Raw genomic sequence first — 25,057 nt, 5'->3', positions numbered from 1 at the left:
TACGGGTTACACAAAATACTAAGTAAGAATCTGTTTTTCACAAATATCTTCCATTTTATGTTTCTCCTTAACAATTTGAGGGTTATGTGTATAAAAACGACATTCTTTTCAGCTTTAGTTTAATTTTAGGACAGGATTGTCCGACACCAAACACTTTAGACAATCAATATTCAACTCCTGGAAAATTCCGTTCTGAAATTCAGGTTCGGATTTGGCGTACATAAATACCGACACCCTACAATGAAATCCAGAAATCTTATGTAGTGGTTTAACCATTTCCGGTGCAAACACAAATTTGGATCTTACTGTAACAAGGAACAGGGGAATCGTACGTCATTAATGTCAATACATGAGGTGTTTACTTACTTACTTAGTAAAATCAGCTCAACATTGCATTTGTTGTATATTATTCTTTTTATAAGTTCACTATTGTGATTTACTGTACATCCTGAATATCTGTATAAATGCATTCAAAATAAGATTAATATTTTAATATGGAATTTTAACCTACAATAAAATAAACAGAACTGATTAATGATCTTCTGTGTCGGAGACATATACATGCCAACTCTACCGCTTTAGGCGGTAGTCAACCGCCTTCCGATTTCAGAAACTTTTCTACCGATTTCAAAAATGATTACCAATTACTTTTTTCATCTTTATTTAATTCAATTCTATGTTAAGGTCTCAGTATCGTATTAATTTTCCCATAGACTTCTATAGTGAAGTGCATATTTTTAGGATTTTTTAAAAAATATGTAAATTGATTCAACAAACTTTCACTTATGTAGCATTTCTAAGGATATGTGAAAAAATAATTTCCCGCAAAGAAAATAGGGTGAGTCCACGAAGATCGGACAGAAAAGTAGTCTTGAACTATAGATAGCCATTTTCCCTACTTTCACTTTCGTTCTGCACTCACCAAACCAACCTTTTCAGTGGAACATTTTTATGATATTATGTTAGATTTTCTCTTAAAAAAGTTCTTCATCTTCCAGTGTGATATTTGCTCTATTTTATACGTCATTGTTCATATCTTTTGACAAAACATTAGTTTGTAGAGAGGCAAAAAGAAAATGCACTATATTTTTATAGCATCCATGTTTTGACGTACACCCGCTCAGGGATGTGCAATACGATACTGGTACCTTAATGTGATGACTTTGCCATTACTGTGGGGTTTAATAAAGGGGAGTGAAACGCATGTACGACATAGTATATACGCCGACCTTTTCATTGGCAATTTTAATAAAAAAGTTAATTGGCGCGCTATATTTTGAACTTGAAATCCCTGATACAATACAACTACAAAGATGGGAGTGAAATCTCAGAAATGTAAGTTAAGAAGCGTTATGACAATACTTTCAAGTCCTCATGGACCGATAAATTCCCTTTCATAAACCCTCATATAAAGGAAACATGTATGCCTTTTGTGAATATTGTCAGACATAATTAACAATAAACCATGCTTGGTTAGGGGACCTCAACAAACACATTGCCACATTAAAACATAAGGGCAATGCAAAAGACGTCACTTCTTCAAAATAAATTATTTCTACTGTTAAACAGATCTTATATTTTGTCCTTTTTCTTTCAAAAATATGCCCAGCAGGATGCAGCATTTTTCTTCATTGTTAAAAAAAAATCGGGGAGATGGGCAAATATTATGAACAATATGATAAGTTTTCATTCCCCTTATCAGGTGTCTTTTATCCTCCAAAATATGTCCAGGATAAACCGTTTTGCTTCCAGGGTAAGAAAAATTTTCTGGGCGGGCAAATCCCCCCAGACCCCCTACCATTTTGGTTCCAAAAAAGTTGGCATGTATGGAGACATACCTCACTAAAATCAGATGATAATTAAATGCATGCATGACCAAGAATTTCTCCATTGCACTGAAGCAACAGTGATTTTGTTACCCTTTTATTGCAGCCGACTATCGGCTGTTTCCCCTGGAGACTGACTTTTTATGAGCAACTCGGCAGGTGTTCCTAGAAAAGCAGAGGACACTTACCCTAGCGGTGCAACTGTTCCATGCTCCTAGTTTTTTAGTGGAGTCCGAGTTGCTCATTTGCTTTTGTACTTTTGTTACTTTGTATGTATGATTTTAGTTACTTTATGTTCTTAGTTGTGAATGTCTGTTTTCCATGTCTGGTCTTTGTCCCCGGATTACATTCTTTTGTTTACCACTATAACCTTAGTTCCCTTGATTATTTTTGCATGATTGAGTAATGTGTAGACGAAATATATGACACCAGCAGAACTTCAACAGGAGTCATGTCACCACTCCGTGTTTGATAGAAGGAATTTTCGGTATGTGGAAAAGAAGATTCCATGGTCTACATTCAGATGTATTACTTCAATAATTGATGTAAAATATTGACGCAAAATCATCTTGAGTATACTGTTACCATGAGTTCAGTTACAGCCGGACTAATCTAACTATGTGAGACATTTTCTGAATTATAGAAGACAATAAGGAGACGACCAATTGGTTCTGAGAGAGAGGCTGGCAAATGTTTTAGGGTCAGAATTTTTAATTTATGTTTACGGTACTAGTATCGTATTGCATATCCCTGAGCAGGTGTACGTCAAAACATGGATGCTATAAAAATATAGTGCATTTTATTTTTGCCTCATAAAATATAAAAATTTTCAGATCCAAGTCCCCCTACACAAAAAGAATACAGAAATGCAATTTGACAATCTTCGTTTTCTTTTGTAATTCAATGCACACCGAAATTTCAAAAGCTCTTTCAACAAGGGAGTAATCTTTAAAAAAATGTATGTTTTCTTAGTCGCAAATGAAAGGAGAGGAGGTCAAATAAATGAACTTAAATTTGTGTATGGTCGGTTATTGAGGGTATTTTTTATGTTTTTAAATTAAGATGACATTTTTAGTTAAGAATGAAACCAGAAAAGAGGTATACAGGATTATTGGGGCTGTACAATATAGCTGTTATTAGAAGAGAGCCTTTGGTACTTGATTATGTTGTAGTAATGAATCAACCAGTTGATGGACCAGCCTTTGGTACTTGATTATGTTGTAGTAATGAATCAACCAGTTGATGGACCAGCCTTTGGTACATGATTATGTTGTAGTAATGAATCAACCAGTTGATGGACCAGCCTTTGGTACATGATTATGTTGTAGTAATGAATCAACCAGTTGATGGACCAGCCTTTGGTACATGATTATGTTGTAGTAATGAATCAACCAGTTGATGGACCAGCCTTTGGTACATGATTATGTTGTAGTAATGAATCAACCAGTTGATGGACCAGCCTTTGGTACTTGATTATGTTGTAGTAATGAATCAACCAGTTGATGGACCAGCCTTTGGTACATGATTATGTTGTAGTAATGAATCAACCAGTTGATGGACCAGCCTTTGGTACATGATTATGTTGTAGTAATGAATCAACCAGTTGATGGACCAGCCTTTGGTACATGATTATGTTGTAGTAATGAATCAACCAGTTGATGGACCAGCCTTTGGTACATGATTATGTTGTAGTAATGAATCAACCAGTTGATGGACCAGCCTTTGGTACTTGATTATGTTGTAGTAATGAATCAACCAGTTGATGGACCAGCCTTTGGTACATGATTATGTTGTAGTAATGAATCAACCAGTTGATGGACCAGCCTTTGGTACATGATTATGTTGTAGTAATGAATCAACCAGTTGATGGACCAGCCTTTGGTACATGATTATGTTGTAGTAATGAATCAACCAGTTGATGGACCAGCCTTTGGTACATGATTATGTTGTAGTAATGAATCAACCAGTTGATGGACCAGCCTTTGGTACTTGATTATGTTGTAGTAATGAATCAACCAGTTGATGGACCAGCCTTTGGTACATGATTATGTTGTAGTAATGAATCAACCAGTTGGTGGACCAGCCTTTGGTACTTGATTATGTTGTAGTAATGAATCAACCAGTTGATGGACCAGCCTTTGGTACTTGATTATGTTGTAGTAATGAATCAACCAGTTGATGGACCAGCCTTTGGTACTTGATTATGTTGTAGTAATGAATCAACCAGTTGATGGACCAGCCTTTGGTACTTGATTATGTTGTAGTAATGAATCAACCAGTTGATGAACCAGCCTTTGGTACATGATTATGTTGTAGTAATGAATCAACCAGTTGATGGACCAGCCTTTGGTACTTGATTATGTTGTAGTAATGAATCAACCAGTTGGTGGACCAGCCTTTGGTACTTGATTATGTTGTAGTAATGAATCAACCAGTTGATGGACCAGCCTTTGGTACTTGATTATGTTGTAGTAATGAATCAACCAGTTGATGGACCAGCCTTTGGTACTTGATTATGTTGTAGTAATGAATCAACCAGTTGATGGACCAGCCTTTGGTACTTGATTATGTTGTAGTAATGAATCAACCAGTTGATGGACCAGCCTTTGGTACTTGATTATGTTGTAGTAATGAATCAACCAGTTGATGGACCAGCCTTTGGTACTTGATTATGTTGTAGTAATGAATCAACCAGTTGATGGACCAGCCTTTGGTACTTGATTATGTTGTAGTAATGAATCAACCAGTTGATGGACCAGCCTTTGGTACTTGATTATGTTGTAGTAATGAATCAACCAGTTGATGGACCAGCCTTTGGTACTTGATTATGTTGTAGTAATGAATCAACCAGTTGATGGACCAGCCTTTGGTACTTGATTATGTTGTAGTAATGAATCAACCAGTTGATGTACCAGCCTTTGGTACATGATTATGTTGTAGTAATGAATCAACCAGTTGATGGACCAGCCTTTGGTGCATGATTATGTTGTAGTAATGAATCAACCAGTTGATGTACCAGCCTTTGGTACATGATTATGTTGTAGTAATGAATCAACCAGTTGATGGACCAGCCTTTGGTGCATGATTATGTTGTAGTAATGAATCAACCAGTTGATGGACCAGCCTTTGGTGCATGATTATGTTGTAGTAATGAATCAACCAGTTGATGGACCAGCCTTTGGTGCATGATTATGTTGTAGTAATGAATCAACCAGTTGATGGACCAGCCTTTGGTGCATGATTATGTTGTAGTAATGAATCAACCAGTTGATGTACCAGCCTTTGGTACTTGATTATGTTGTAGTAATGAATCAACCAGTTGATGTACCAGCCTTTTGTGGTCGCCAAGACGGAAGAAGTATCAGGGATCACATCGCAAGTGTATTTTTTCAATAAATTTGTTTTATTCATAATTTTGGTTTAATTTGAGCTCAAATATGTTCTATTAAATTTTCAAGAAAAATACATGTTCACTAATAAATATATTTGACCTAAGATAAACAAGTTTATAAGTAAGCATGTAATTATATGATTTGGATGTCATGGAAAATAAGAATAACTATACAAAGTGATGCCCCATGCAGCACTCCACATGATTGTTTAGACAAAACACTCAAAGAATGACTACACAAGAAGCATCTTAATTTTTGTCTTGGGGAGGCACGGATGACACCCATCTTCGTACATGAAAGAATTGTCCATTTATACTTGGGCAACGCATTACATAAACAATTTAACACACATGCAGATGAAAACATGTTTATGGTTTGGAAGGTTTATATAATATACTTTAAAAAATAGTATTAGTTTTACCATGATGATTACGATCACTGAATTGCTATACATGCCTTTAGATAAAAAAATGGAATAATTGGAAAATTTGAAAGGGAGCTTTCCACTTTAGATATATACACCTTCTTAAACGGTCATATGCTGTGCAAGCCTTTTTAAGTTTTCGTGTGAAAAGTTTTGTACGAATGGACGGAAGATTATAAACAAAAAGCTTCCTACTTCCAATTGTTGGGGCATAAAAAGGACATTTAATATCTAAAAAGAAAACGGACTGTATGGATGATGGATTTTTATAAAGAAATGAACAATAAGCACCACTAGTATACAAAAAATAAAACAGCTATACTCTGTAATATACTCTCTAACAAATATTTCATAATTTAAAACATGGAAGCAAACATTGTTACAGTGTCAGTTGATATGTCAGATGACGCCATTTTGATGTCGGAAATTTAAAAATTGGAAATAAATTTTCGTGTTTGAATGTCCCTACCGTCGGAGTCTTTAACAATTACAGCAAAAAAAAAAACACCGTGGAAAAAACACGGAATTCCCAGTTTATTTGTGCCGGTTTTCATTCTCATACGCGGTTCGTGTGAAATTTAATGGCCATATGAATATTCCCGTGAAGTAAACGTTGATGTTTTGTGTACGGCCGTTTCCAAATTTAGCGTTAAGTAGTTTGAATTAGTTAAATTCACCGCGTTTTCGACAAATGAGCCCATCGCCATTTGCAAATATGTAATAGCCCATTTTAAAGCCACGGTTTCGTACTTTCTGGTGATATAATTTTCCTGTAAATAGTTTGGTAATAACCGATCTGAAAATTCATTTTAAGTTAGAAAACGAATTTTAAAATGCTTAACCGGCGGGATTTTAACATGAAAATTATACCTTTGGAAAGCCCTGGACTTTCTCCTTTAAAATCAGTTTCAAATTCGTAACTAAAAAGTTTAGCTCCGTTACCGCGATTCGCCTTTGTGTAGGTAGGGACGCTGAAACGTCAACCATCGCATAATGTCCAAATAGAACTGGAACTTTCGTCACTATCTAGTTGGGGCAATGAGTTCCTGCAGAATTTACTGGACAAAAAAAAATCAAACTAGGTTAGTACTTTTTCTTTACTTTTTATAATGAAACAAAAAATGTTATAGGAAAGAATGGATGAGCCCATGGCATGGATAAATGGGATTCCCCCCTTCCTCCATTCTTTCTCCCTTTCACCAAATACATAATTATTCCTCCCTTTGGCCTGGCTAGTTGGGTAGGGGGTGAGATGTGTCTTTTCTGGGAGGGGTGCTGCTCAATTTTTTTTCAGGGTTGGACTTGCTTTTTTCTATGATTTCTCACCCCCCCCCCTCCCATTTAGTATTCAATAAAACAGTGACAGGACTTCTGAACCTCAAATCCCCTATGAAATAAGGTAAACTAGTGAAGCGATCCCTGGTATATTGTCTGATATATGAATTTATATAAAGTACAATAAAAAGAGAAGACTCACAAAATATTACGGCCATTATTTTGTTGATTTCTGAAACAGAATTGTGCGGTTGGTCTGAAAATAGTCCTCTTGGGGAACGAATATTTAAATCGGAAGTGGGACGGGGGATATTATATTTATTACCAAAGAAACATTTCTGATTTTCTGATGTCCATGTTTATGGGGATAAATTCTGGACAAGTAGGTAACAAAAAAAATATTCTAAAGCCAAGCTTCCCTCCATATAAAATAATGTTAAATTTTGGAGACAAAAAATTGCGACTTATTGCTGCGAACTAAAAAAACTTGAGAAACAACCATATCCCGCCCCTTGAAATTAAATGGTCGTTCCCCTATTTATTAACTTGTTGAATACATTCTGCCTTTTTGTCAAATATCATATTTGAGTTGTGCGTACTAAATTTATAATTCTGCCAATAAAGCTGCAACTAACATAAAATAATGAATGTTTTTTTTATCTTTCAGGTCTAACCTACATAACAACTGCTCAGTTTTTCTTGCTGTACCAAACAATTGAGGAGAAGGGATTGCCAGTTTATTCATCAATGGAAGATATCATTTGTTGTGCAATGCCAGGGATGATCGTCCAGAAGAAGTGGTCAAATATAACCAGGGCAGTGAGTAAAAATTTGGAAAAGGGGACAAATATTTCAACTCTAGTAATTTCAATGAAGATCATATTCTCCTAAACAGACACGCAGATTTTGTTGGGCCATCTTGTGAATCAGCTGGAATAACTCAAATCCTTCTTCAATCTGCAGATCAGACTTCAATTTCAGTATCTATACAAAAATTTTATGATCTCTGCATTTTCAAAAATAAAAGAAATCCCTGCTGGAAAACATTATCACCTTGGGTCCAAAAATTTGTTCCAGATGAACTGAAAGGAAAGTGTACTGCCAACAGACTAAAATACCTACACATGAGAGTTAACAAAACATTCCGAACTAATATGAAAAATAAAAATCATGATGATTTGAAACAGATAAAATCCACGCCTTTTTTTTAAATTCATGAATGGAACAATATCAAGAGACACAAATACATTTGTCCACCCAGAAACAACTTGCAAAAAACTGTCTGAAACTTGTTCAACAACAAAGAGAAGATATGCAGGAGATAATTTTGTTAGAAAATGAAAGGAGCAATGACATCAGAGTAATCAACAAGTACTAGATCAAAATGAAGAGATTACAAAATTCAAATCAAATTCAGAAAAGTTAAAGGACAGAGTTAAAGAAAACAAAATGCTTAAAGAAGTGAAAGAAAAACATCAACAGATTGTGTCATTAAAAAAGAAAATAATGTGAAAAGATTAAAAAGGAAAGAAAAAAGTATCAATAGAAAAGTTAAATGTATGTCTATAAACAAAACACCTCCTACTTCTAATTGCTGGGGCATAAAAAGGATATTATAATATCTTGAGAAAACGTACAGTATGGATGATAAAGCAGACCTAACTGGGATGTTTTGAACTGCAGCTGATTGTGAAAGCTGTATGTTACATGTACATGCAATGCTGGTCTTGGGCTTGAGGGAGGAGTTGAAAATTCCTCAGTAGAAGCATCATGTTTCATGGTGTAAGACTGAAATTTTGCAGTACATTTTTAGTATATGTCATTCTTCAAAAATTTTCTGAACAAAGTTTCTCATTTATAGTCATTGTCATGTTATATTTTTATTTACTTATTATTTGATTTATAATTTTAAGACATTCTATCAATTAGCCCTTCTCTAAATTTTCATAATAGCTGTAATGTGAAACATCTAACAATTTTAAAGTGTATTCGCCAAATAATAAACTGTACTTGGTACGAATCATAGGACGAAAAGGTCAGGAAAAATAGATTTACTCCCTTTGGAAGATGGATAAGTGTCGCGCCAAGAAAACAACATACGTAGTATTTTTTATTTGTCGAACAACACAGAGAAGTTTTAATGGTATAAACTTACAATAGAGTGATACAACCTTTAAACAGTGAAGACGTAGTCTCATGATATAACAAATGCCTCGATTTCAACGGATAACAATAAATTGCATGTGGAATCACGCAGTTCAATATTTAGAACGTTCTATACTCGAATTCACCTCAGCCTGTTTGCAGTTTTTTTAGATTATTTTTTTTATTACTCAAAAGTTTCTTTAAAAAACTTGCCATTTCATTTATGTCGTTCAGTACAACAATTCTCATACAATTATTTCTCGTTCTTACCTCCAAGATTGAAAAATTCAAAATTTATTTTTCCTACGAGAGTTTTGCACTGAACGTATTGTTTATCCGCCATCTTGTTTCTTTGTATATTTTGAGATGTTCCCTATTACTTATTGAAGAGCTGAAATACCATGATTTCCCCGCCATATTTCTGGTTCCCTGCTAATTCAATACTTTATGTGCTAAGTCTCATATTAGTACCAGTTGTAGCATTTTCATTCGGAACTTCTGGTTTTTTCTTTAACTAAAGGTAAAGATCAGAAATATGGCGGTTTGTTTGTTTGTTTGTTTGTTTGTTGGGGTTTAACGTCCGAGCAGCAATATTTCAGCTATATTCAGACGATGAACATGAAATTGATGATAAAATGAAAATGAAATGATGATGAAATGAAAAAGGGATGGGACACAAGGACAATGGGGTCGATAAATTTTGATTGCCACTGGAAATAGGAAGAGGTGGGTAGGGTCGGGCAATTTAGCCTCCTGTGGCGGAGCCCTATAGTTCCTACTCCGGAAGAATACTACAGTAGGGTTCTTTACGTGCAAGGAACGTGGCATTTTTTCAACACGGTGCACCACTATGGTTTGCGTTCAGGTTTTCCGTATTATAGCCTGACAATCCCAGCATGTAACACGCCAGGGGTACCCCATTCCACCACCTGGGGCACACATCCCAGTTGCTCTGTGGGCAGAGCGCCTTAGCCCCCGGCTAGGGTTCTGAGCACTATTTAGTCGCCTTTTACGACAAGCTTAGCGCTGCTGCGGGCCTATTCTTTTAACACCCGGACCTGCACGGGGCGAATCATGGTATTTCAGCTCATGGTAGGTCAACTTGGCAGATGGTTTTCCACCGGCAGTTTGGGCCTGGTCTCTTATGATCACAGAAAAGACCCTCTTTGTAACATTGTCTCCCTTTTTGTGTTGGCCAGTTGTCAATGCATTCATTAGGGGTTCGGACAGCTACCCCTAATCCACTGACATTTATGTGCTGTACCCATATCTGCGAACACGGAATTTTTCAGGTTCTTAGCATTCTCTTACGCTTTTGTATACTTCCTGTCGGAAACACGCAAAAGTCAAGCAATTATCTTTTTATGAATCCTCAGCATATATTTGTATAACAGCAAGTGTTTATTAAGTCCCGTTTCAATAATTCTTATAATACCTTCATTTATTAACTTTTACATGTGAGTACGATTTTAAGGTGTACCTACGATTTGGTATGCGATCCTGACCTCGTTGCCTATTATTCGTGTATGGGATTTTTGAACTATATTTTGTTCTAATGACAATCATTTGTAATTTTCATCATTATTTTTTTATTATGTTTAATGATACATGATACTAGTCATTTTTGGTGTAGGCTGTCAATTTCCCATTCCTTGGCGGGTGGTTGTCTCTTTGGCATTTTTCCCATTTCAATTCTTTATTATAATGTTAGATTTTCAAAATGAGGCTTTGTATCATGTATTTCTCAGCAATTTGATGATCCCCGTGCAGGTCCGGGTGTTAAAAGAATAGGCCTGCAGCAGCGCTAAGCTTGTCGTAAAAGGCGACTAAATAGTGCTCAGAACCCTAGCCGGGGGGTAGGGCGCTCTGCCCACAGAGCAACTGGGATGTGTGCCCCAGGTGGTGGAATGGGGTACCCCTGGCGTGTTACATGCTGGGGTTGTTAGGCTATAATACGGAAAACCTGACCGCAAACTATAGTGGTGCACCGTGTTGGGAAATATGCCACGTTAAAGAACCCTACTGTGGTATTCTCCCGGAGTAGGAACCATAGGGCTCCGCAACAGGAGGCTAAATTGCCCGACCCTACCCATCTCTCCCAATTTCCAGTGGCAATCAAAATTTGTCGACCCCATTGTCCTTGTGTCCCATCCCTCTTTCATTTCATCATCATTTCATGTTCATCGTCTGAATATAGCTGCAATATTGCTGCTCGGACGTTAAACCCCAACAAACAAACAAACAAACAGCAATTTGATGATTTGGTTTTCTTTAATTTTACTTAAAACATGGATGTTACTTAACACTAAAGCATTCTCAGTGAAACTTTTTTATTGACATTACAAATATTTGTATGCACTCAATTACACGTGTTTATGTACAATGTATGTTTAAAAATTAAAAAGTATTGTAAAATTTGTTAAATTTTTCTCAATGTAGCTTTTTACCATATGTTTATGAACACCGTAAAGAATATCGGGTTAACTGTCTGCGGTGATTTATTTGACCTGCTGCAATACATGTAATCTAGAGGCAGAACAGTAAAAAGACTTGAACAAGAAGAACATGGCTTCCCCTGAAGTGAAAATGGAAACAGAAACCAGGAAACTGACTGAGAAAGGAAAGGAGTATCGAGAAAACTTAAGAGACACATTAGTGAAGAACGTTCAAGCAGCAGGATTTATTATATCAGATTGTATTGGAAACATGGAAACTGCCGAAATCAATAAAAGCATTAGACAATGCAGAACAAGATTTACAAACTGCCTTCAAACGATATGAGAAGTATGCAATTGAATATTTTGGACTTATTTTTGTCGCTCAAGTCTTGAAAATTCCCGAGAAGAATTGGAACACTACTGCTCAATTTTCAATGAACTTAGAAAGAAAACGTATGTTACTATAGATCAGACATCACAGAAATTGATAAGATCACGTCACTCTGGTAGTTCCCGTCATACTCAGTCATCTATGAAAAGTCAATTAGCACTACAAAAAGGATCCAAAGCAGAGTCTGAGAAGGTAAAACTGCAATTTCAGGAAAAGGAAACTCAACTTAAGAAAGAGCAATTCGATAAAGGACTTGGGATTAAGATTTTAGAGCAACAGAAAGCTACTGCTGCAGCAGAGGCTGAAGCAACTATCGCAGAAAAACATAGTCAAGTAGACATTGAAGAAGATCACATTCCTTCCTTTCAATAAGGAATTGCCAAAGGAAGAAGTTACACCATTTGAAAAAACTTTGCATTACTTAAATGAACACTCTCAAATAAAAACTCAGAAGTGAAACTTTCTGCTGATGTACCTCCGTATATTCCAATGAATACCGAAACGTCCACACCATTTGTTAAACATGAAGTGTCAAAGGGTGCGACCTTGCCAAACACCATGTTTGTTCCCGAATTTCACCAGCAAGTTTATCAAACAACTACAGGGTTTGATCATAATGATATTAATTTGGAACTTTCTCTTGCTTAATAAAGAAAACTCTTTCATTGGAAAGTTTCCAGAAACGACAGTCTGATGACAATCCAGATCGTTACTTAGTATGGAAAACACAATTTCAAATTATGACTTCAGATATTAAATGCTCGCCTTTAGATTGTTTGTTTGTTTGTTGGGGTTTAACGTCCGAGCAGCAATATTTCAGCTATATTCAGACGACTCGCCGTTAGAAGAAATTACACTATTGACTAACTGTATCAGTAAAAATGCAAATGCATACCGTTTGGTTATGAGTGCACGTTCCGCCTATTCATCTAACCCTAAAGAGTGTTTGAAATGAATTTGGGCCCGAATGGACGAAAGATTTGGGTCGACAGAACTTATTGAATCTACACTGAAGTCAAGAATTTCAAATTTACCAGACAAGATAGATTACAAAAGGTTATACGATTTATTCGATTTGTTAAACGAAGTTCAAGCAGTCAAAAACTTGAAAAAATATAGCGCCATATTCTCATACCTGGACTCTTCTCTTGGCATACGACCAATCGTACAGAAACTGCCCAGATATATTCAAGATAAGCGGATCACTCGAGTGGTTAATTTCAAGAAGCAAATTCAGTATTGTTTCCTCCGTTCTCTGAGTTCGTCGAGTTTATTGGAGAGACTAGTTTGATTCGAAATGATCCTGGACTGATATTTAATCAACCTAAAAACACTGTAAAAGGCTTGAAAAGTAATTGACATGGAAAGAAATACAAGTATTCAACACACAAAACTGAAATAACAGCTGGAAATACTAAGTTGCTGTGTTTGATCCTCAAAGGCTCGAAGCATACAGTTAACCAATGTAAAGCCTTTAGAAACAAAAGTTTGCAAGAACGAAAAAATTTGATAAAGTCAAGAAATGCTTGCCTGAGATGTTGTGAAACAACGGAACATTTTGCAAAAAATTGCCTGTAGAGAGTACTCAAAAGCACGGCGAGGAGAAACCTGCAGAAGGTACAACTGTCAATGTTAACTGTACCGACGTTTGTGGTGATTTTAGTGGTAAAGTCATGCGCAAGGATTGTCCCAGTTCGTGTGTTTCGGGAAGGTCAATCTGAAAACTCAGTTTTGACGTATGCTATGCTAGACGATCAGAGCAATAAGACACTTGGGAAAGGTTCACTAATGGATATGTTAGGTGTATATTCTAATCCGGTAGAATACACTGTGCAGTCATGTTCCGGGAAAACTGTTATGCATGGAAGGGTAGCAGAAGGATTAGTCATTGAAAATACTCATGATAATTGTAGGATGAACTTACCGCCTGTCCTCGAATGTGACAACATTCCTGATAATGAAACCGAGATTCCAACATCAGATGTTGCCAGATATTTTGCGCACATGAGTGATATTTCTCAGTACTTACCTGAAAGAGACTCTGAAATGAAAATACTGTTATTGATAGGTCGTGACCTACCTGATGCTCATCACGTTATTGATCAAAGAATTGGACCAACACAAGCGCCCTTTGCACAACGATCCACTCTGGGATGGACATTTATCAGTGATGTTTGTCAGGTCACCACAATTTGCCTGCCAATGTATACAAAACCTTCGTTATTGATAATGGCCGTCCTTCTATATTTGAACCTTGTGAGCAGATGATTATTATTTCGGATGGTCTCATGAACACTAATAGAAAATCACAGGTAACTAGACTTAACATATTTGAAACAACAAACAAGGACAACAAACCTGGTCTTTCAGTTGATGATAGTTTTCTCAAAATTATGGACAAAGAGTTTCATATCGGCACAGAAGGGAAATGGACTGCACAACTACCATTCCGTTCACGTAAGGAACGGTCACATGATAATTATCAGATGGCATTGAATCGTGCATGTTCCCTTGATTACACGTTAAGACAGAACACTAAAAAATAAGAACATTTTATGACATTCATGCAAAAAATCTTCGAGAACAATCATACTGAAATAGCACCAGACATATCTCCAGATAAAGAGCGATGGTACTTACCTCTTTTTGGGGTTTACCATCCCCGTAAATTGGATCAGATACGTGGAGTGATTCATCAGCCAGAGACTTTCTCTAAACAGACAACTGCTACAGGGCCAGATTTAATCAATAGTCTTTTAGGCATACTCATTAAATTTAGGAAGGAAATGATTGCTGTAGTAGCTGACATTGAACAAAATGTTCTATCCGTTCTTAGTAGATGAGGATTACCGTGATTATCTAAGATTTTTGTGACATAAGGATAATACCTTTGAGAACCCTCTTGTCACTTACAGAATGAGGGCACATGTCCTCGGCAAAAGCCCCTCAACTTCGATTGCTATGTATCGTCTCAAACGAATCAGAGATTTAGCACAGAAAACTCATGGACCAAAAGTAAAAGACTTTATAATTAACCATTTTTATGTTGATGATGGGTTGAAATCTTGCTCAACCAGTGATGCAACAATCGACTGGATTACCAAGACACAAGATGAAATGAAGGTGCATGGTCAGTTAAGGCTACACAAATTTTCTTCCAACAGCAAAACAGTAATGGATGCTCTCGATTCAGAAGATATTGCTAAAGGTCTAGTGAATTTAGACTTTGAAAAGGACGTTTTAACTCAGCAGTCTTGGACTTCTATGGGACTTGGGCACGGATACATTTAAATTTTGTATCTCTCAAGACGAGAAATATGCAACTCGACGAGGAGTTTTATCGGTTTTAAATAGTCTTTATGACCCATTGGGATTCATTTCACCTGTAACAATATACGGCAAGATCATACTTAGAAGAATTGTGGCAAACACTGTCGACTGTGATGAAGCTTTACTTGAAAGTGAAGTAACAGAATGGCAAAGATGGAAAGCAAACTTACCTCATTTGGAAACATTACGAATTCCAAGAGTAACAGTTCGTGATTTGAATAACACTATCAGCAGAGAATTACTTACATATTGCGATGCATCCGAAACAGCAATTTCGGCAGTATCATACTTGAAGGTCACTTACCCAGACAACTGTACTTCAGTTGGATTTATTATAGGAAAATCTAAAGTTGCGCCTCTCAGTGGTCATACAATACCCAGATTAGAATTGTGCGCAGCAACTCTAGCTATCGAAGTTTCTCAGCCAGCAATCGAAAATTTGCAACTTGATTTTGAACATGTTCAGTGATAGCCGTGTTGTGTTGGGATATATTAACAACGACAAAAAAACGTTTCTTTGTATATCACTGGTCATTAAAAATGCCCAATTTCCTCACGTTTTACCGAATTTAAAAGTGAAATGCCTAATTTTTAGGATTTACATATTAAATTCGATGTTCTGAGTTAAATTCGAACTTGTGCCGTTAAAATTAGAGTAAAATAGTTAAATTAGGGAATCGATTTAAAATTCGGATAATCTCTATAAAATTCGGTGTGTACGATAAAATTATGATACACAGCGTAATTAAATTCGACGTTCTTCCCATTTAAATTCGAACTTGTTCCTAATTAAATTCGACGTTGTTCTCGGTTAAATTCGATGATGTTCCAGTTAAATTTTCACTAATTTTGTTTAAAATGTGTCATTAATTTCTTTTGAAACCTAAATTTTTCACGAGTGTGGGTGGCGCCCTTCGTAAATAGAAAATGCTAGTGCCCGGAGTAAATGCTTTAAAGACGCGGTAATCTGTAAAATTAAAACTTCAACCTGCTAAAAGGTGTTGGATTCAATCTACAACAGCAAGGTATTTCTCAAGGAATAAATGTTGTAACTTAGAACTATACGAATGAGAGCAGAGTATAGACGAATGTGGAATTTCATCCTCTTATATAATTTTAATATCACTTGCTAGATTTTAAAATACTGGTGTCATTGCTTAATTGTCTCGGGCCTGTAGATAGAGAGGTTGATGCTGTATTTTGGGGATGTGTATTGGTTTTTTGTTTGTTTTTTTTTACAGTAAGACAACCATATGAAATTCCGATTTCCTGTATGTCATATTTTTAAGCAGATTAGAACAGATTCGGTTGCACACTAGTACTGTACGTGGGATTTTTAGCTTATATATCTATTACGAATACATGGTGCACATTAAAAGTGTGTTAACGGTCGGATCCATAGATTCCTAACTGTTGGGTGATCTTTCCAAGACAAAAAAATATATTATACGAAATTGGCAAAATTTTTATACATTCTATAGATTTTTGCATGCACACGTTGTTTCTAATGATATTATTTACTAGTATTCGGCAGCTACCTACTGCATTACATGTCTCCACGGGTAGTGCCATAGACCTATAGGTACAGGTCTATGGTTGTGCGGTACTAAAGAAAACTATAATATTCAACTAAACTGTAAAAAAGAAATCTGGATGACCTTTTAATTACAATTTAACTTCTGAAATTAACTTTACAAAGTATGTTCTCAAACAAATATTTCAGTTTTACTTAAAAAAGTAATTTTGTAAACACGTACTTCAGTAACCGCAATACCTTTTCATCTTATAGGACTGTATCAAGGACTGTATATAATACATTGTATAGCTTTACTACTTGAGGTCACTATTCCATGGTCAATACGTACATTGTACATGCATATATTCTCAAGCGAACACTATGTAATAACTTTTAAATCCTAGCTTTTCACAATGACAAATTTCATTTTAAGGATAAAAGGGGAAATTAGATGAGTGACACAACGTACATGTATGATGGTATACATCAAAATTGTCGTGTTTACGGAAATATGCATGGTCGGTAACTATTAATTTCTAAAGGGTTTTGTTACGTATCCATTGCTTTCCACAAAAAAACTCACTAGCTCAGGAGCAACCATTATACGAGTTATTAATTAATTACAAGTTATTTCAAGTTTGATGAATATAAAATTAAAAAAATGAAGAAAAAAGCAGCTAATTTGATTTAACAGAAGCCCATAATCCTCTCCACTGTGGTAGCAGTTTACAGCGTCCATCAGTTTCCTCCCCCTGCAGTGCAACCACACGATGTTATTGTCTCAGCAAACTTATTCGGCAAGCTGTGGAGGAAAAGCATTGTTACACACGACTCAAACAGCATTCTTCACTATGTGTACTCATATATTATGTTTATTGACAGCCAGACAGGTGAGCTGTATAACGTTCAAATACACACACACACACACACCGCGAGCACACACTACGTGCCGATTGATTGACGCTGCAGGGCACTACCTGTTTTAACAGCAGTCCACCATTAGATATGAAAAAAATACATTCAAATTGTGACATTTTTGTGATTATTAGGCCCTAAATTGGTGGTTGCTAAGGAGTGGTTGTTGCTATGGTAACGGTGTAAACATTTTTCATTTTTTCATTTTAATCACTGTTTTTCTGATAAATCCAACTGATTTAAAGTCTATTTGGATAAAATATCTGACATCAATAAATCACTTCCAGTGAAAATTGCATGATTCTTCGGCGGACTGCTAATTAAAATTACATAAATGAAATACACATCCTGTTCCTAATCACGTATGGCTTGTTGAAGAATCAGTCTTCAACCTCGAGGTTTTCTTAGGGGTAACTTCCGATGTGATAGGGGTAAGCCGCTGTGCTGTTCTACCCAACCGTCAACGATTTTGAAAAAAAATATTAAAAGGCAATTCAAATTATGCTTTGTATGAGTGATATGCACAAAGACGCCACAAGTTTGGTGAACTACAACTTCTTTACAAAAGCAATGCATGTTATTGTTAGTATTTTCCGTTGCGCAACAAAACTTTTTTTGTGGCAGTAAAAGATTCGAGTTTCTTATTCAGCAAAGGAACAACTCAAATATGTCTCTTGTTGATTTTATACATATATTTTTTTTTAAATCGCTATAAAATATATAATATAATAACATATACCTGTATGTCATTTTTTTCCCTATTTTCAGATGGACGGAATATGTAGTGATTTTGATAGTTAGGCACTTTACTTGAAGTGTGTAAACTACACGCATAGATTTAATTGATGCTGTTACAAACTGTCGGTGCAAGGATAAGATTAACCCTTTATAGATCCTGTCTTAGTAATATCTTATAAAATTTTCAAAGATCACGTTATCAAGTTAATTTTGAACAATTAACAATTTGTTTTCAGATAATCTTTTGTCATTTAAAGATGTGCAAATGATTTTTTAATATTAAAAAAGTGTTTTGTGATATAAGAAATCTGATTTGTAATATTAGAAAATTAATTTGTAATATTAAAAAATCATTTTCTAATATTAGAACATGCCCATTTTTGTCCACTTTGGCTTGCCATACATCCAGCCGAGGCGGATGGCAAACGTTAAAATTTCGAGTACTTAAATTGAAGATGAAGCTCTATTTTGTATTAGTTGTTAACATAATAATTCGATAGAATATTTGTCTAGATCATAAAATTATTTCCCTAGATGTATTTATATAACAATGACACAAAAAGGAATATATTTTTATTAGGACTGCTTTTTCCTTTTTGTTGTTGAGTATTTTTGAGTTATTGATTTTTTTAGCCGTCGTTGGAACTGAGGACAATATCACAACATGTTAAATATTCAGTAATGTTCAGATTTTTGTCATAGTCATTACTTATGTATATCATATGTTTAATTGTAATACAGTAATTTGATTTGGTTTGATTGTTTGGTTTGGTAGAGTGTATCGTTAATTAATGACTTCGCCCCTGGGCCGGGATTACCTACTTACGGTCGGCTATGCAATACACACGAGTGTCAAGCGAATTCACAAGGGGGTCTATGGATACGGTTTTGTAAAATAAATGTACACACCTTGCGCTGACAGTGTGATATACATGTAATTAACGGCCCAATGCACTTCATATTGTTTCTTATATTCTGCGTACGTGCATAAATCTAAGTGTGTATCTCCAAAATTCTAACAGTCGTTATGCCTCTGTTTTCTGTTGTTCGTTTAACATACTTCAAGTAATCAAAAAACTATTTTTCTACTAAAACGGGTCAGATATGTTTAATTCACATCAATGCTGTGTCCAGAAATGTTTGTCCATGGCCAGACTGAAATCGACACTAATCGTTTATATCAACTTTAAATAAATTAATAACTATTCTAGCTTTACATGTATCTAAACTTGGATTGTGATTCATATTTGACACAGAGTAAAGAATATCAAAATCACACTATCACCTATTTTTTCACCAATTCCTGAATGGTTTCAATTACAGTTTTCAAAGTCACTCCCTTATTTACTTTTTGATGAGTTTAATACTGTGGTACAAATTATTAGAGGAGATCTATCCACTTAAATATTATAACATTAACTGTGTGGATTGCAGGAAAAAAGCTTGTGTACCCCTTCCCCAATTGCCGAAAAAATCTATCCAAGCCTTCTTGTTTGTTGTACATGTATGCTATTTTTATTTCATTTTTTAGTACTTCATACTATTATTCATACTTCTGATAATATATACATGAGATTAAAAAAAAAGGGGGGGCAAAGGTCATTAAGGCCTTAATTGATCATAGTTTCATTTCGCTTTAACGTTTTTCAACTTATATTATTTTGGTACTTCTAGTTTGTATAAACCCAAAATCTGGAGGTAATATTTATGAAAAATAAAGATTTGTTATACAAAAAAACTTTTAATTTTAGGTGGGGGGCATACACCTGGTACACCCGTCCTTGGATTTATTCCGAAACCAAGGATTTAAATATAAATCCTTGCCGAAATAAAAACAATTATATTTAAAGGAGTAAAAAGCAGTCTTTGGTGGTCATATATATTGTTACCTGGGGATATTGTTTAGATACTCTTATAGCATTTCAGAGTAACCAATATTGTGTAAGATTGTGCGTATCAAAAAACGATGTACAATGTAATCAGTCGTTTCAAAATGCGAATTTGGACTTAAATAGCTAAACATGTTACAATCTTGTCAAGTGTGACATTTAAGGGTAATTTTTTTGTTATCACTTGTAAATATTAATATTATTTGCGTGTACACATTGTACACATTTGAATGATGGTGTATTGTATACCTATATACATAGAGGTGTGGCTTAGCACTCAAACCTCGATTGTACAGCGAAAAGAGCATACAACCGGCGTGCGGTTCAAACAAAAAATATTGGCCCGATACCAACCGTTCCTGCTGCTGCGTTCCTGCTTATTCCACTACAAATACTAGATGCTACTTCAACCTCTAATCATTTGCATACCTACATGTACCTATATCTCAATTCCATGAAGATTTATCGGTGTCTTCGGGAATACGCACCAACTCTTCAAAAATGGAACTGAATTGATTGCATATTGAACTTACCCTGTATTGCATGGTACATAAAATACTATGCATAGTTTCAAAGCAGTTATCTGATTCGCATAATACCTCGCTACTTCGCGTGGCGGGGTATACAAAACCCAAGATAAGAAAAAAACAATATTTAAAAAAATATTTATAAAACACTTGATACATGAACACAAAAAATAATCGGGAATAGCCCTTGTTATGGTTTTATGGATGGTATAAACAGCGCACAATCCGATTACATCTACATGTCCGTAAATACAGTACATGTTTACAGACAAATTCGTTCAGTTTTCACGCAGTACATATGAATTTGAAATATTGTATAAGATTCAAAATGTAATACCAAATAAGCAGGGTCTATATTAATAATGATGTGGGGGGATGCATTTATTTTTTTTTCCTCATTTAAATAAATATTCAAACTTAGACTATTAAAACCATGTCACATATGTTACATAATTTTGTTATTACATGTATACACATGTAGGTATTGTTAATGTTTATTCAAGTGTGTTTATCTCCTTTATAATTTAATCTATTTAAAGCAAAATGATGGGCATTTGGAAAGAATCGTCTTTTAAAATAAAACAAGCTGTTAATACCATATGTTTTTTTTTGCCTTGACATGTATACATTTTTGGTCTGTAATGAGCGCCCCATACGGAGATCTTGATTAGTAGATATTGGCAGAGCCAGCTTTCGTGAAACCTGACCGAAGAACTCCGACAAATATGTCATACTACATGTAACAGCCAAGCGGCTGTGTTAATTTCCTGGCTCACGCTCATACAAATGTACCCTATGTGGGTCTGAGAGTATCAAACACGCTTAAGTAAGTCAACGTACCGAAGAGTGAAACAAATCTGGATCGGACCCCCTTTTAATGTGATATGACCCTCCCCTCTGATGTTGCAATGCTTTAAAGAGTAATCAAGGGAACCAAGGTTATAGCGGTAATCAAAAGAATGTAATCCATGGACAAAGACCAGACATGGAAAACAGACATACACAACAAAGAACATGATGTAACTAAAATCATACATACAAAGTAACAAAAGTAAATGAGCAACTCGGACTAGGTAGGGTAAGCGTCCTCTGCTTTCCTAGAAACACCCGCCGAGTTGCTCATAAAAAGTCAAGTCCGCGGTAGACAAACGAGGAAAGGAAAACTATGACACGTTGAATAAATCAGTTTTCATGGCGCTGATGGATACACCATAACGATCCACGAGTTCATGATGACGACCATAAAACTTCTGTAGTGATGACTTCAATCTTGTAGCAACATAACCCTGTTCCAGAAGCCTATCTGTTAAGAGTTCTAGCGCGATACAAAAAGTCTGCGTAGTTTCGGCAAGCTCTGGCATAACGTATGAGTTGTGATATGAACACTCCATACGCAGGAGCCGAAGGGATGTTGCCACAGATGAAAGGAATGAAATTAAATAAATGAGGTCTTTCACATATGACTGGTCTATTCGGTATACAGTATATTATAACAACTCTTATTTTTTAGGGGTTTCCGTGTACCATGTTTTTAGCTCTGCATGCTCGCCAAGGAAACGCTCTTCTAACACTTTAGAATGTATTTTATAGTGCATGAAACATCTGAGTGTTAAGAATAAACAAAGCCGATGTAATTAGTAGAATTAATTTGGAAATTGAGAGTTTAATAAACATCTTGCATTTATCGCGAATATGACTCGATTGGTGTGGTAGCACGTGCGGCTTCTTTTATCTTTGAACGGTGTCGGCTAACAACATCCATTTCCTGCAAACGCATTTCGCAGTTTGCAATCTTTTATTTGATTACCTTATTAAAAAAAAACTGCATCAAAAACAAGATTACGACATGGTTAATGGGTGTTTACTGGAGCTTTTAATTCTACGGACAATTTCTTTTTGAATTAGGTAAATATAACTTTTAAGGATATATACAATGTACATGTATTTCAGTCAGTTTAGAATGCAAGTTAACTGTAAACAGAATTCGGAGGTAGCACATCTTGTCGCTGGCAAGTTTTTTTGCTACAATTACCCGATTGTAAATTGAGTACATGTATTCAATAAGATCTGTTACAGTATAATATTTTTTTTAAATAAAACGAAGGCATACTGAATTCACAAAATACGAGTAAAATTTTTTTTATAACAACAAAATGTTTACTTATATATATATTTTTTAAATAAATGTAAATAATTTTAAGAATCAAAATGAAAAAAAACAATTTTGATATATATATTTTTTTTTAAATACGCACAATAACATTATCTGTTGTCACACCTGCTTGCATCGATAGAAATCAATTGTAAACGACCGTTTGTGCAACTTATACCCCCACTTAACAAGTGGACACCTCGTCCGTCCGTCTGTCATTTCGGCAGGCAAAATATCGTCGGCTCCCAATATGGTTTGAAAGATTTTAAATTTAGTGTTAGGCTTTATCTACAAAGGGCATACGTTGTAAGTGATTTTGGATTCTCTCCGATATCCTGTTCTGTTAGCCTTTTTCACTTTTTACTTTTTTTAAAAATTTTCACTTCAAGGGCTCACAATTGATGGGTTGATTTTAAATTTGGTGGGTGTCTTTATATAGATGGCGCATATATACGACTTTTGGGGTGGTGTAAATTTAACTGGAACATCACCGAATTTAACCGAGAACAACGTCGAATTTAATTAGGAACAAGTTCGAATTTAAATGGGAACAACGTCGAATATAATTAAACTGTGTATCCTAATTTTATCGTACACACCGAATTTTATCAGGAATATCCGAATTTTAAATCGATACTATAATTTAATTATTTTACTCTAATTTTAATGGCACAAGTCCAAATTTAAATCGGAACACCGAATTTAACATGTTAATCCTAAAAATTAGGCATTTCACTTTTAAATTCGGTAAAACGTGAGGAAAGTAGGCATTTTTAATGATCAGTGTATGTTGCAAACCGTGTTGCACACATTCGAAAATTCAACAATCCTACTCAATGGTTTTACGTACGTGGTGAAGAAAACCCAGCTGATATTGACCCTAGGGGAGTGAGTCCGATTGATATGCATAATAATGTTTGGCTCACCGGACCAAAATCGCCTATTTGTGACAATGACACACGTGCGCTGGCAAGTCCTGATAACGACCGACAGATTCGAACAAACAAACTCGAAATCAGTGAGGAATCTACAAATGAACATAGTGGATTTAAGGAGAGCATGTACTCAAGATTTTCAGATTGGGATAGATTTATTAAAGCACTTGTAATGATACGCAAATTTATTCGAAGTCATCTGAAATTGAAAAGAAGTGAACATGACACAAAAAGGATAGATCTTGTTCTTAGCACTGAAGCAATAGTGATTCAACACATTCAGAGAAAGTTCTATGGTAAAGAGATGGAAAATATTAATTCATTAAAACCTCTTAACAAAAACAGTGTTATCTATCAGTTAAACCCATTTTTGGATGAAAATGGTGTTCTGTGTGTCGGTGGTCGACTCAGAAATGCTCATTTAGAAGATCAATCTGAACATCCAGTCATTTTACCATCAAATCATCATGTGACAACCTTGATCGTTCGAAAATTTCATTCTGAGGTCATGCATCAGGGTAGACACATAACTGAAGGCCGAATTAGATCTGCAGGCTTTTGGATAGTTGGTGGCAGAAGACTCGTATCATCATTACTGTTCAAATGTGTCGCATGCAGAAAGTTGAGGAAAGATCTTAGTCATCAGAGGAACGAGTGAGTTATGGAGATGTATCATTTACTTACGTAGGTGTTGATATGTTCGGACCTTTCGAAGTGGTTAGTCGTCGCACCCGAGGAGGTTCAGCAAACAGCAAAAGATGAGGTGCACTTTTCACGTGTCTCACCACACGTGCCGTACATATAGAAGTCGTAGAGCAAATGACCACACCTTCTTTCATTAATGCTCTCAGGAGATTCGTGGCTATTAGAGGCAGTGTTAAAATTATTCGGTCTGACAGAGGGACAAATTTTGTAGGAACCATTAATGAACTCAAGCTAAATTCAATAAATGTGGAAGATTCTGCTATGAACAAGTGTCTTGACGGTCAGGGCACAACTTGGATTTTTAATCCTCATCACTCCTCTCACATGGGAGGAGTGTGGGAGAGAATGATAGCCACAATACGTCGTATTTTTGAATCTATGATGTTGGGATACGGAGTACGAAATCTTACACATGAGGTGCTTTTTTGCGGAAGCTTCATCCATAATCAACTCTCAACC

At 35.6% G+C, this 25,057-nt stretch overlaps 1 protein-coding gene across 1 annotated transcript; it reads left to right on the top strand.

Annotated features, from left to right (window-relative positions):
- Positions 1-1,723: 1,723 nt before the first annotated feature.
- LOC148597739 (uncharacterized) lies at positions 1,724-5,222 on the top strand. The gene is made up of 4 exons (XM_088562073.1): positions 1,724-1,753; positions 2,259-2,351; positions 2,902-3,031; positions 5,131-5,222. Exons 1-4 carry the CDS (start codon positions 1,724-1,726, stop codon positions 5,220-5,222), a joined length of 345 nt encoding a protein of 114 aa, XP_088418199.1.
- The last annotated feature ends 19,835 nt before the right edge of the window (positions 5,223-25,057 follow it).

Source organism: Perna viridis, chromosome 14, assembly GCF_037379345.1.
Source record: "Perna viridis isolate PV_CMFRI_1.1 ecotype Kerala chromosome 14, ASM3737934v1, whole genome shotgun sequence".
In the NCBI taxonomy this organism is placed as follows: domain Eukaryota; kingdom Metazoa; phylum Mollusca; class Bivalvia; order Mytilida; family Mytilidae; genus Perna; species Perna viridis.
Note: the sequence above shows the minus strand (reverse complement) of the source record. Positions and strands in the feature narration are given on the sequence as shown.